Source organism: Lepisma saccharinum, chromosome 3 (genome assembly GCF_977018435.1).
Source record: "Lepisma saccharinum chromosome 3, izLepSacc3.1, whole genome shotgun sequence".
In the NCBI taxonomy this organism is placed as follows: domain Eukaryota; kingdom Metazoa; phylum Arthropoda; class Insecta; order Zygentoma; family Lepismatidae; genus Lepisma; species Lepisma saccharinum.
In genome coordinates, this window is record NC_139231.1 from 74,187,233 (window position 1) to 74,202,121 (window position 14,889).

The 14,889-nt window shown below is 40.9% G+C and overlaps 1 protein-coding gene across 1 annotated transcript in view; it reads right to left on the reverse strand.

Annotated features, from left to right (window-relative positions):
• The window catches only part of GluProRS (Glutamyl-prolyl-tRNA synthetase), a 162,211-nt gene that overhangs the window by 108,525 nt on the left and 38,797 nt on the right, over positions 1 to 14,889 (reverse strand). The window contains exons 12-13 of the mRNA XM_083118804.1: positions 11,299 to 11,411; positions 176 to 290 (exon numbers count right to left, since the gene is read on the reverse strand). Of these exons, the coding sequence (XP_082974930.1) occupies positions 176 to 290; positions 11,299 to 11,411 (228 nt within the window). The remainder of the gene's footprint in view (positions 1 to 175; positions 291 to 11,298; positions 11,412 to 14,889) is intronic.

Here is a 14,889-nt window from a genome sequence, read left to right on the forward strand (position 1 = left end):
GTTCCATGGTTTTGAGACATTGAAAAATGCTCTAAAGCAATTGAGATTGCATTGAAAATAGAGATAATCTACAATATAAGGAATCATTTTCAGCAACAGCCAAGGGAGTTTCTTTTGACTGAATAAACATAGGGTGCAGCTGAATATGCCTTATAATAATTAAAATCTCTCCTACCTCTTTGTCACTCATCTCCAGCAGCTTCTTTGGTGGGCCTGCAGTTGGCATTTCTTTAGTATGGCCATCAGGAATACTAAAGAGTATAACAGGTGCTTCCCTCCCAGAGTGTTTACTGAAAATAAAGATAATAAAAGCCTAAAAAAAACAATCTATTATTTTCTACATAAATTAACAAAATATCAATATAGCAGGCATTAAAAAAGTATAACATTAAAGGAATGCACTAAATTGTGTGTCAAGGATGAGAGTAATTTTGTAGACAATATTTGCTGTGGATTTTGTATTAAAAAAAACAAAAACATGAAACAGCAATGACAGATTTTCATATTTATTTTTTTGGAGACAGATTGATTGATTGATTTTTTGCTTTATTTTACTTCACTTCTTGTGCCACTTTTGGCTAATTTGCGAAGATGGGGATGAGTGATGATATGATGAAATTGATGAATGGACACTCACAAACATCCATGCTTAGGCCGGGATTTGAACCCGGGACCACTGGTGTCGTAGCTCAATGTACTAACCACTCTGCTACAGGGGCTGGAAGAGAGGGAGGGAGGGAGGGAGGGAGAGAGAGAGAGAGAGAGGGAGGGGGAGGGAGGGAGGGGGAGAGAGAGAGAGAGAGAGAGAGAAAAGAAAAAAGAAGTAGTAGAAGATTGAGAGACTGCAACTACAAATGACAATAAGAAAGAGAGGTACATTGCATCACAAGCAAAAAAATTAACAATTAAAAACTTAACAATGAATTTTTGGTAAGATATTGCTTAGCATTAAAATGCTTACAGATGTACAAAGCAACATCAAAATCATATACATTTGGACACTAGAAATCTAAGATATTTCACTCCTACTCAAACTGTTCCTTGTGCAGGTTATGGTAGTCAATATGGAGTTTCAACAGCACACAACAGGTAGGTAACATGTTCCTATCATTACAGTATATTTGTAGATATTGAATGTTCTTATGATTCTGTATATTTAATAAGGATGAACCAATATGCAATATTCTACCAATCCAATGTAAATTATCTTCAAAGAACATGAATGGTTAATTCACCTCCTTAATTAATGTATGCAACCAGGTGACTGCAATGTGCTTTGGCGTTGAAAACGAATCTGCATATTTGGATATCACTAATATACGATCTACATGAAAGTAACATTTTGGTAGATAAATAAGAGTTACATAATATAAAATATGTAACTCCTCTAAGGTCGGACATTGAATGAAATGAACAGCTTCAATAAAATATACCATAGTTGATACTAGACTTTCAATATAAGCGTTTCATTCCGTAAAGAATTCAATTTGATTCAATCAAGGCTTAGACTTTCTTTGTGGGTAATCTCTTCTGAATTTCATCTAGTTTTAGTTTCTTCTTATTGTTGCAATTAAGCTACTGAAATATACAACTGACTGACAAACAAAATTTACCAATTAACCAAAGCTTAAAATATTCAATGCTCCTCTGAAAAAGATTCAGGGTAACATGCAAATTTTCCACTATGTTTATAATCATAAGGATCAGAATTGAAGTTGTATTTTGTGGCCACTAATTTGGAACATGGAGTACACGGCCTGACAAAACTTCTGAACCTGCATCCATGTTTTTGTCATAGCAGCATTAAACAGAAATCCCAGTATGCATTGATAATGCAAGTGTATCAATGTTTCACAGCTGTGTTATTGTTAACAGGTGTCATTCTCTTTCTGAGTGACATCTATTGCTGTCTGTGTTTTGGTGTGCTGGCATGAGATGTCAAAGCTGGAATGATATCAATGATTAAACGTGATAAATTCGATGTTCAAGTTGACAAGACAAAATCAGAGATGTTGGCGTCAGTCTAAGCTGTAGCTGTATACAAGTTTCCATAGGTGGATAAAATATTTTTTCTTGAGAAAAGGTAAAGTTACTGATGACAAGAGATCAGGATAGCCATAAGTGGGAGGAACTGAGGACAACATTACAGAAGTTTGTGAATTGTGTACAAAGACTGCTGGCTGTTAGGAAGCATCGACTGAGAAAGATCAGAGAAAATCTTAACTGACTATCTTGGAACAAGGCATCTGCAAAATTGGTCCCAAAGGAGCTCACAGATAAGCAAACGCTTTTTAACCAGGAAAGAAGTACAGTAACTGTGTTGCCACACCCTCCAAATTCAATAGATTTAGACCAAATGCCCCTTTTCCGTTCCCAAAGGTAAAGGAAACATTGAAAGGAAGGCACTTTTATGATATCAATGACATAACAAGTAATGCAACGACACCTCCAAAGGCCATTACATAAAACCACTTATGAAGAGCTTTTAAGGATGGAGTAGCCATCGGTATTGGTGGATAGCTTCCCAAAGAAAATATATTGAAGATGAGTAGACTGATATCAGCAATTTTTCCACAACAAGTTTACAAAATTTTATCAGACCTTGCATGTAACAAAATAACATCAAAGGGCCATTAAAACAAAATAGATGTACAAAGTAAGAGAATGTACAGGGTGGCACAGAGAAACTGCAAATTTGAATGTGTAATTGGCAACACTGTAGCACTGGCATTCGTTCGGGACCGATGCGACACCATTGAGGAGGGTTTGCCATTTAGTAATGATGCAGCATTGGAGTGGTTCGGAGCGTGCTTTCGCTGTGAAAGCTTTTTATAAGAACGGTGATAGTGTGCCTGCAGTGCAAAGGGTATTTCGGCAGCATTACCAGCTAGGACGTCATGCTCGTGTCCCACCGGCTCGTGCGATTACAACATGGGTGCGTAATTTCGAAGAAACCGGTTCAGCGTTGTAGAAGAAGCCCCCAGGTAGAGTTCGAACAGTACGTATACCAGAGAATATTGAAGCAGTTCGAGTTGCCATTCAGAGGAGCCCTCGCCGCTCCGTTCGACAACATGCATCATCAACAAGCCCTACAGTGTAGTCGAAGAAGCGTACAAAGAATATTGCATGAAATGAAGTTCCACCCCTATAAGTTATAGATTGTGCAGCAATTACATCCTGAAGACCCTGTGTTGCATAAGAAGTTTTGCGAATTGGTGTTGGCTAAGGTTAACGAGGATGCCAATTTCCTTAACAATTTGTGGATTTCTGACGAAGCCCATTTCCACCTTAGCGGCACCAAGGTTACAGTATGGTGTGCAGCGTCAAGCCACGGTGTTTTCGGTCCTTATTTTTTTGAAAGTGAGGAAAGCATTGCAACAACAGTGACATCAGATCGATATGTTGCTATGCTTGAAACATTCTTTGCACCAAAGTTGCACGACGCACATCTTGAAACCAACAACATGTGGTTTCAGCAGGACGAAGTCACATCACATACTGCTCGACAGTCGATGGAGGCGATTCGCAAATTGTTTCGAAGGCGGATCTTTTCACGTAACGGTGACATTTCATGGCCTCCGAGATCCCCTGATCTCAGTGTTTGCGATTTCTTTCTGTGGGGACATCTCAAAAGTAAAGTGTACAACACACGTCCTGCAACTATTGCTAAACTGAAACAGAAGATTGCAGCAGAAATCACTGATATTCCTTGAGACATGATACAGCGGGCATTCCAGAATTTCCATAGCAGACTTTCAGAATGTGTACGCCGAGATGGAACACATCTTTCTGATGTAATCTTTAAGAAGTAAAGTGACATGTAAAATGATATGTAAATGTCATAGTTAATGGCATACTATGTACATGCATATCCATCATTAAATGTATTTTTTCCTGTGATGATTCATGCATTTTACGTCAATTGAAATTTTGCCGTTTCTCTGCACCACCCGTTATTTACTGAAGTGGGAACCATGTTGGAAATCATATTCATTCTTGCACTAGTTTAACTAGTGTGTGTAAAAACATCTGCATAAGGAGATTTATTGATATGCACGAGCCAGAATTTTGAGTCTGCTTCACTTTGCAATTGGTGCTGAAAGTAGTTCTTTAAGAATCTAAAAATTGAAAGGTTCAGATTGTGGTATGGGGTTATGAATAGACATGCAGAAGAATAATGCCACTCTTGATCAAACTAGACCATATTTTTTGACAGATCAAGATTTCTATCTCTTGTAAGTTCATAACATGTTATCAGTTGAGCATTCAGGTTCAGCACTTTCCATGCTGAAAGTTCACCTGAACGACTACTGTGAACTTGCAACCACAACAGCAGGAATTGTTGATTGTTGACTAAAGTTTATCTACAACATGTTTGTGCTGTTCAAACTGTTTTCTGTGGCTGATTAGCCAGAGGAGAGCTGATTAAAGTTTGTTTTATGTGGACTTGGAATACACTACAAAATTTGCACAAACATTTATTATTGTTGATAATTCACACCACCAGAGAACCAGATACGTAGATTTAGAACACACTGCATTAACATGTATGGAAGATGATAAGGTCATCAACTCATCTCTGACTAAAAGTGGAGATACGACAAAACAGCATTCATCCAGCAACATGTTTGCACTGTTATCTGCCATTTTTAATAGCTCACTCTCAATGATATAAAACACACAAGCAATCTACTGGTGACAGATGATACTTTTCACTTAACACAATTGGGCAGCTTGTCACAATTGCACAATTCATTTTTACGCCTATGCCTGGTTTCACTTAGACCCTAATACAAATTGCAAACATGACTCCATGTAGATGCAGAATTACATCCCTACCATCTTCCACACATTGTATTGCGTGGATTCTTTATAGCTCTATACTTGTCATTGTCAACGAGCAATATGATACAATACAACTGTTCTAAGTGATACTGAACACTAAAAATTATTTATTTAATTCTAATAGTAACCTAATGTAATATTGTGTGTGCATGTACAGGGTGGTGCATATTGTATATACCAATTCGAGTTGGCAAACCTGCCAGAATGCATGTGCTCATGTGTGGCATACCTACTACATCCGTGGAGATTTGGGAGTCAGACAATTAGTATACCATGGAGCATCGGCCGGTGCAGACTCGGATTGCGGCGTTGGAAGCCTTCATCCTAACAGGCACTGTGGTCAAACAATGAAGATCGCCATGCACCTGTTCCAGTAGACACACAGCATTCCGAGGTGGATTAGACAGCAGAGAGCTGCGGGTAATGTTGGGAACAGTCAGTTGCCGTGAAATACGTGCTATTCCACAGGGCACGTTGAGATGTGCATCTTGAAAACCTTCCCGCATCTCCTTGAACAGTGCATCCAAGCAGAAGAAGGACATTTAGAGGATGTTATTTCAAGGTGCACTAATATCTGTATAGTCCATATTTCACACTGTATTAAGTGCCTACGTGTATATTTTTATTTCATAACTATTTAAAGTTACTACAAGCACTCCCCATATTTCCGTTGCCATTTGAAGTTGGTAGATACAATATGTGCCACCTTTTATGTATAAAAGGTAAAACAAATTCTATGGGAAAATAGCGAGATTAAAGCATATATTTTGTCATGCCAACATACCAGTACAAATTACCATGCAGATGAAAACTTTAGGATACTTCTAATGAAGAGTACCTAATATGAATTTTAAATTAGCATGACTACTCTAAGTAAAAGGTCCTAATTAGAGGACAACATCAACAGGAATATTAATGAAACATTTAACTAAGTCTCACGGTCAGATAGTGTATACCCAAAGCAAATTTTCCCATTTTAGATTAAAGATTGAAATTCAAGATAATGAAAGAATTAAACTATTTGCAGAAAAAAGTGCAACAGTAGTGAGAGAAAGTAAAGAAGATACAGGAAGAGAACTGGGAGGAGATAAAGCAAAAATATGAAGAGGAGTACAATGGCGAACAAACTAAGGTAAAGGAGTAGAATCACTTGGAGTAAGTTGAAATGTAGCAGTAGTAGTAGCAGGACCAAGAGAACTAGGAAGATCAGCAATAAAAAAGAATTGCAGATAAAAGAAATGAGCAGATTTGAACAGAAAAGAAAATGGAACAATAGAAAAAAAGAGAACAGAATCAGGAAATGGTGGAGCAGATACAGGCAGAAGAGAAAAGTGGAATAGAAGAAATAGCACCAGCAGCATCAGGAAGTGGTGCAGCAATGTAGGTCAGGAGAGGAAGTGGAGCAGAAGGAACAGCAGTAGTAGCATCAGAATGTGGTGTAGCAATGTAGGTCAGGAGAGGAAGTGGGACAGAAGAGACAACAGCAGTAGCTTCGGGATGTAGTGGAACAATGTAATTCAGGAGAGGAACTGGGGCAGAAGAAATAGCAGCAGCAGCATGAGGATGTAGTGGAACAAAGTAGGTCAGAAGAGGAACTGGGGCAGAAGAAATAGCAGCAGCAGCATGCGAATGTAGTGGAACAAAGTAGGTCAGGAGAGGAACAGGTGCAGAAGAAATAGCAGCAGCAGCATGAGGATGTAGTGGAACAAAGTAGGTCAGGAGAGGAACTGGGGCAGAAATAGCAGCAGCAGCAGCATGAGGATGTAGTGGAACAAAGTAGGTCAGGAGAGGAACTGGCGCAGAAGAAATAGCAGCAGCAGCATGAGGATGTAGTGGGAAAATGTAGGTCAGGAGAGGAAGTGGCGCAGAAGAAATAGCAGCAGCAGCATGAGGATGTAGTGGAACAAAGTAGGTCAGGAGAGGAACTGGCGCAGAAGAAATAGCAGCAGCAGCATGAGGATGTAGTTGAAAAATGTAGGTCAGGAGAGGAACAGGTGCAGAAGAAATAGCTGCAGCAGCATGAGGATGTAGTGGAAAAATGTAGGTCAGGAGAGGAACTGGGGCAGAAGAAATAGCAGCAGCAGCATGAGGATGTAGTGGAACAAAGAAGGTCAGGAGAGGAACTGGCGTAGAAGAAATAGCAGCAGCAGCATGATGATGTAGTGGAAAAATGTAGGTCAGGAGAGGAACTGGGGCAGAAGAAATAGCAGCAGCAGCAGCATGAGGATGTAGTGGAACAAAGTAGGTCAGGAGAGGAACTGGTGCAGAAGAAATAGCAGCAGCAGCATGAGGATGTAGTGGGAAAATGTAGGTCAGGAGAGGAAGTGGCGCAGAAGAAATAGCAGCAGCAGCATGAGGATGTAGTGGAACAAAGTAGGTCAGGAGAGGAACTGGCGCAGAAGAAATAGCAGCAGCAGCATGAGGATGTAGTTGAACAATGTAGGTCAGGAGAGGAACAGGTGCAGAAGAAATAGCTTCAGCAGCATGAGGATGTAGTGGAAAAATGTAGGTCAGGAGAGGAACTGGGGCAGAAGAAATAGCAGCAGCAGCAGCATGAGGATGTAGTGGAACAAAGTAGGTCAGGAGACGAAATGGCGCAGAAGAAATAGCAGCAGCAGCATTATGATGTAGTGGAAAAATGTAGGTCAGGAGAGGAACTGGGGCAGAAGAAATAGCAGCAGTAGAATTAGGATGTGGAAAAGCAAAGTATATACACAACAGTAAGTTTGTCTGTAGTATTATATGGGTGTGGAACTTGGTCCCTTACATTGAGAGGAACACAAATTGAGAGTATTTAAAAATAAGATCCTTAGGAAAATATTTGGACCTAAAAGGGATGAGGAGACAAGTGAGTGGAGAAGGTTACATAATTTAGAACTACATAATTTGTATTCATGTCCAGATATTATTAGAATAATTAAATGAAGAAGACTTAGGTGGGCAGGCCATGTGGCACGAATGGGAGAGGAAAGAGGAGTTTACAAGATTCTTGTTGGGAAACCTGCTGGTAAGAGACCTGTAGGAAGGCCAAGACGATGATGGAGGGACAATGAGTTGGACTTAAAGGAAATCGGTAGGGATGGAAAAGAGTATATAGATCTTGCTCAAGATAGGGACAGATGGAAGGCCTGTGATGCTGCAGCCATGAACCTTCGGGTTTAAGAAGGCTAGAGAGTGAGTGAGTGAGTTAGTTAAAAGCAAAGTAGGGAAAAAGAGGATGTGTAACAGAAGATATAGCAGCAGTAGCATCAGAATGTTGTGGAGCAATTTAGGGTGGCAGAGGATGAGGAATAGAAGAAATAGCAGCAGCAGAATTAGGATGTGGTGGAGGAATGCAGGGAAATGATGTGAAACAGAAGAGATAGCAGCAGTAGTGTCAGAATATGGTGAAACAATGTAAAGCAGGAGAGCAGGTGGAACAGAAAGGAATAGCAGCAGTAGTATCAGAATGTGATGGAGCAATGTAGGCAGGACAGGAAGTGGGACAGAAGAAATAACAACAGCAGCATTATCATGTAGTGGAGCAATGTTGGACAGAAGAGGAAGTGGAACAGAAGGAATGGCAGTAGCAGCATCTGGATGTGGTGGAACAATGTAGGACAGAAGAAGTGAAACAGAAGAAATGGCAGTAGTAGCATCGGGATGTTGTGGAGCAATGTGGGGCATAACAGGAAGTGAAATAGAGAAAAAAAATGATTGATTTATTGATTTTGAGTTTTAAGTCCACCTTATACACAGTAAGGCTAATCGGGACTGGACCTACAGTTTAAAGTGGGATCCAAACCAGTATGATCCTCCACCAGGTATCGAACCAGAAATCCCTTGATTATAAGGTGGGAATGGAAGAATGGCATCAACAGCATCAATATGTGGAAGTGCAATGTGGGGCAAAAGAGGAAGCGGAACAGAAGAAATGATAGTAGCAGCATCAGGATGTGGTGGAGCAATTGAGGGTGGGAGAAGAAGAGGTACAGAAGAAATAGCAGCAGTAGAATTAGGATATGGTGCAGCATTGTAGGGAAGAGGAGGATGTGGAACAGAAGAGAGAGCAGCATCAGAATGTGGTGGAGCAATGTAAAGCAGGAGAGGAAGTGGAACAGAAGAAAACAGCATCAGTAGGATCAGAATGTGGTGAAGGAATGTAGGGCACAAGAGTAAGTGCAACAGAAGAAATGGCAGCAGTAGTATCAGGATATGGTGGAGCAATGTCCGGCAGGAGAGGGAGTGGAAAAGAAGAAATGGCAGCAGTTGTATGAGGATGTGTTGGTGCAATGTAGGACAAAAGTGGAAGTTGGGTATAAGGGTGACCGACCCTAACTGAAGACACTATAATGTCAACTTCCCTACCATATAGTACACCCATATAGTACACCATGGACTGAGATTTTAATTTTGGCCATGCTCTGGCATGTGAACTCATTGAAAGTGTAATCCACTGTGGCCTCCCCCATGGCGCAGTGATAGCGTCTTTGCCTTGTAATCAAGGGGTCCCGGGTTCGATACCCGGTGGAGACACAAGTGGTTTGGATCCCACTTTAAACTGTAGGTCCAGTCCCGATTAGCCTTACTGTGCATAAAGTGGACTTAAAACAGCAACTCAAAACCAAACTAATCCACTGTGGGGCTCATGTTGTGTTATTCATATATGTTTGTAATTGTGCTTGCATCCATTTCATCTTATCACCATTTATTTTTATCATCATGAGAGCCAAAATTGGCAAAAAAGCAAAGTAACATAAACTAAATAAATCAACCAATCAGAAGGGGAAGTGGAAAAGAAGAAATATCAGCAGTAGCATGAGGATGTGGTGGAGTAATGTGAGGAAGAACAGAAAGTGGGACAGAAGAAATGGTAGCAGTAGCATTATGATGTGGTGTAGTAATGTTTGGAAGAAGATGAAATGGAACACATCAGAAAGTTTTGGAGCAATGCAGGGTAGGAAAAAAAATTGGAAAAAATAAATAGCAGTAGTCACATCATGGTATGATGGAGCAATGTAGGGCAGAAGACGAAGTGCGACAAGAAATAGCATCAGGATGTGGTGGAAAAATGTAGGGAAGAAGATGAAATGGAAGAGAAGAAATGCCGGTAGCATCAGAATGTATTGGAGCAATGCAGGATAGAAAAATAAAAGTGGAAGAAAAGAAATAGCAGTAATAGCATCATGATATGGTGGAGCAATGTACTGTAGAAGAGGGAAAGAAGAAATAGCACCAGTAGAATTAGAATGTGGTGGAGCAATGTAGGGACAAAGAGGATGTGAAACAGAAGAGATAGCAGCAGTATCATCAGTTGTGATGGAACAATGTAGAGCAGGAGATGAAGTGGAACAGAAGAAATGGCAGCGGTAGCATCAGGATGTGGTGGATCAATGTCAGGTAGAAGAGGAAGTGGAAAAGAAGAAATGGCAGCAGTAGTATGAGGAGGTAGGTGTACAATGTAGGGCAGAAGCAGAAGTGGGGTGTAAGGCATGACCATTTCTGAAGACATACAAATGTCAACCTTCCTTTCACATAGTACACCTGAACTCCATTTGTCAGATTAGTGATGATCTGGCATCTGAACTCATGGCTAGAGTAATCCTCTGTGGTGCTCGTGTTGTGTCATCCATATATGATTGTGATTGTCCTCTCATCTATTTTATCTTAACAGTATTCATCCTCATCGTCATGATTACCCAAAAATGGCAGGAAACCAAAGTAACATACAAAGTGACTATTACACTATACGACCCTCTTCAACACTCGACGGTCTCTGGAGGTCAACATGGGAAGCTGGCCTGCATGCTTTTGGGTTGTACATGTCCCTTTATGTTTCCACTTCTCTATAACATTGGAAACAGTTGACCTAGGGATGTTTAGGAGTGGAAATCTCGTGCACAGACTTCTTACACAAGTGGCACCCAACCAACTGACCACGTTGAAAGTCCGTGAATTCCTCAGACCATCCCATACTGCTGTCTTGTGTCTGCAGACTACTGAGATCACTGACCATGTGTTCCACGCGGTAGATGGCAGTACTGTGAGATCTCTTGATTACAAAGCAACAGCATTCCCACTATGCCACGATGTAGGCCTGGTGGAGCTGAGAGGAAATGGTAGAGCAGAAACAGGAATACAGTAGCAGGAAAGTAGAAGAATGGGTGTGTCTGCTGCAGAGGGAGTTGGAGAATGGAAGAAGAAGCAGGAGGGTGAAGGATAAGGTGCATAAAAAAAAAAACACTAGGAGTTGCAATAGTGACACAAACAACATTGAATTGAGAGGAAAACAATACAGAAACATATTGAAGGACAATATAAGGTGTCATAATAACAATGACATCCTGATTTTAGATATTTTAGTAACAATGATTTTTTCTTTTTAAGTAACAGTTACTCAATAAATTCAAAATAATCCCAAAAGAGTAGGGCAATATATATTACTGTCTGTAATTATAATTAGTTTATATTTACCTTGGAGGTACATATGGAGAATCACATATGAAGAAGCCTCTTCTCATCAACTGTATAATTTCAGACCTCTTAACATTTTTGAGTTCGGGGTCACCAAGCATAAGAACTTCTATCTGAAAGAAGAATAATTGCAGTTTTTTAATGACATAATTTTTAAAGATAAGTTTTACATTAAAAAATAATGGATTTGTTTCATATGTTGAACAAATAAAAATTAAAATATGCATGAAACATGATAATAAATCAATCTGATGTGTATTACAATACAAATGCATTGTTCTTGGAGCCATTGGGGAAAGAAAAATTAGTAGTCATTCAGACAAAATTTACTGTTTTCTGTTAAGATATGTTCTCCTTTGACACAGTTCACATCAATACACTTGCACAAAGAAATTAAGCAGAATCAAGAAAATATACAAAGGACAGAGTTGAAGGCATGAAAACAGTGGAACTGTATAGTAAAGTGACAAGACACTTCAACCAATCACTGTGCAAATAAAGGATGTAGAATAGTAAAATGCTGTAAAGGTCACAAAATACAGTGTGTCAAACACCAAGTGTCTAGTTCTCATCTTGCTCTCATCATAAGCAGACATATGGTCTTTGATGATGTATGTACTGTACAGTAGTATCAAGTATGGCACAAAGAAATTTTGACCCTCTGTTACAGAACAAAATAATAGGATGACTGAAATCAGGGTAGACATACGAGGTGCATCCAGAAAGTAAGTTTCCCTATTTTTTTCCCGTGAAAGTAAACATAATGAGCCGTGTAAATTGCGCATGTGCAGCAGAGCTAAGATGTATATATGCCAGGCAGACAGATCCCGCCCGGTGCCAGTAGCGAGGAAGCAGTGGTATGAAGTGGGAGGTTATATTCCTTCTCCCGCCGCATGCCAGTAGCGAGGCAGCAGTGGTCCGAAATGGAAGCTCGTATTCCTTCTCCCGCCGCATGCGAGGTTCGGTCAGTGATAAAGTTCCTGAATGCACAAAGCATTACGCCAATTGACATTCATCGTCAGCTCTGTGAGGTCTATGGGCCGAACATTATGAGTAAGCAGATAGTGCGTTGCTGGTGTCGGCAGTTTTCGGAAGGTCGTCAAAGTGTCCATGATGAAGAGCGCAGTGGGCGTCCGTTCCTCATCACTGATGATCTGGTTGAGCTGGTGCGGCAGCGCATCGTAGAGAACCGTCGCTTCACGATTACGGAGTTGAGTAGCCTTTTTCCGCAGTATCGCGATCCGTGTTGCATGAGATTGTCAAGCAGCGCCTGCTGTTCAAAAAATTGTGTGCCAGGTGGGTGATGAAAAACCTGACACCCGAACACAAAATGAAATGTTCAGGAGCAGCACTGACATTCCTGCAACGGTACCATGATGACGGCGATGATTTCCTCGCCAGGATCGTCACGGGCGATGAGATGTGGATTTCGCACTTCACCCCGGAAACCAAGCAGAAGTCAATGCATTGGCGGCATAGTGGATCTCCGGTCAAGAAGAAATTCAAACAGACGCTGTCGGTACAGAAAGGAATGTGCACCGTGTTTTGGGACAGGAAGGGCATTTTGCTCATTGACTTCCTCCCCAGAGGTGAAACGGAGAACGCTGACCATTACTGTGAAACACTAAGGAAATTGCGACATGCCATTTAAAACAAGAGGCGTGACATGCTTACTGCAGGTGTTGTGCTCCTCCATGACAATGCTCGTCCACATACGGCTCGGCGCACAGCAGCTGTTTTGACAGAATTTGGCTGGGAGTTGTTTGATCATCCACCTTACAGACCTGATCTGGCTCTAAGCGATTTTTCACGTTTTCTTGCACCTCAAGAAATTCCTGTCCTCCGGCAACGACGAAGAGCTGAAGATGTCTGTCACACGCTGGTTCCATTCACAGGCGGCAGAGTTCTACGACAGTGGGATCCAAAAGTTGATACCACAAGTGTCTCAATTCTGGTGGTTGCTATGTTGAAAAATAGCTGAACCTTTGCTGTACCTGTTGCCAATAAATTGTTTCCTGACACTGTGTTGGTTTTATTTTAAAAAAATAGGGAAACTTACTTTCTGGATGCGCCTCGTAGATCAATGACTGCTCAGTGTGTTATTTCCACACTTGAGCAATAGTTGCATTATACAGGTGAGGTTCAAATCAACCAGTACCAGTTTGTCCAAGAGTCACAACCACTCAGAAAGACCAACATCTTGCTTTACTGTGTGACAATCAGACAACTGTCTTCATAGCATGGAGCCTCATGACAAACTGTGTATCAGAGGCTCCAAACATCCAGTAGCATTAATTGAGGCTGGAACTACAGTTTGAAGTAGGATCTGAACCACTTTGTACCTTCACTGGGAATTGAACCCATAACCCTGTTATTAAAAAGCAACAACAGAATTACCACTATGCCATCTGAGAAGTCCTGTTTACAGCGGAGTCAGGAATATTGCCAATGAATATGGAAACATGTGCTCTTCTTAGACAAGTCAATATTCAGTTTACAGTCTGATTTATGTCACATACTGGCCAACATGGAACTGGATGTTAAATTATGCACCGGTAGGCAGGGGGAGAAGTTGTCAACTGATATATGATACTACCTTAATTCCAAAATATGATATAGATATGGTACACATTCCAATATATTTGGATTTTTGTTAAAAATTTTCAGTTTTAGGTAGACTTTATGATCCGTTATACAGTCAACTCTCGATTCTACGACCCCGGATATAACGACCCTCACGAAGTAACAACCCTTTTCCCAGGAACCATGAAAAATTTGGAAAAAAATTAAGGAAATCGGCCGAAAAATAAGTTCCTTTCACTCGTTTTATTCACACTCGTTCACTTCATGAGCGCTCTACCGCTCGTAAGTGGGTCTGATCTAAAAATAGACACCACCACACCAAGCTTGAGTGATATTCAATAGCACTTGACTTCTACCCTCACCTCCCCCAAGCGTGCCAATGTTACACCGCACCAGACGGCCGCTACCCAATGTGCTAGGCTTGTTTTGCCATTGTGATTTTGGTTGCTCTTGGATACGCGAGAAGAGAAGATCGAATGTGCTTGGATGTTATTTTAAATCGACCTTGACTTGTTTCCTTGTCCTAAGAGCTGCTGACAACTGGATGGGGGTGGGGGGGTGGGGGGGGGGGTAGCAGCCTGAAATGACTGTGCTGGACTTGCAGTCCTTGTCTATGTATATGGCAGGTCAAGTTCTTTCATCGATAAATATACCACCTTCAGATATTAGAGATAAGATCGCAGGAATGTTCCAAAATACAGATGTGTGGTGCCTGGAAGTCTGGACCATCTGTCCAGCTCTGACCTATAGTTCAGCACGTTCCCATGAGTGAGCAACTCTTGGCCTTGTAGCGACAACTTCTGGTAACCGCTTTCATTCAAAACGTTTCTTTGTTCCCTGTAACACTTCATAAAAAAGCGAAACTGTATAATTAAAGCCACATAGGCCAACTCAAGATCGTCAACCCGCTTACTGATTTGTCATCCAAGCTTCCACAAAAGTTTACTTTGATCTTACGTGCATCATAACTCTTAGTTTCCCACTTTATACGCTTTCCTAACTCTGCCG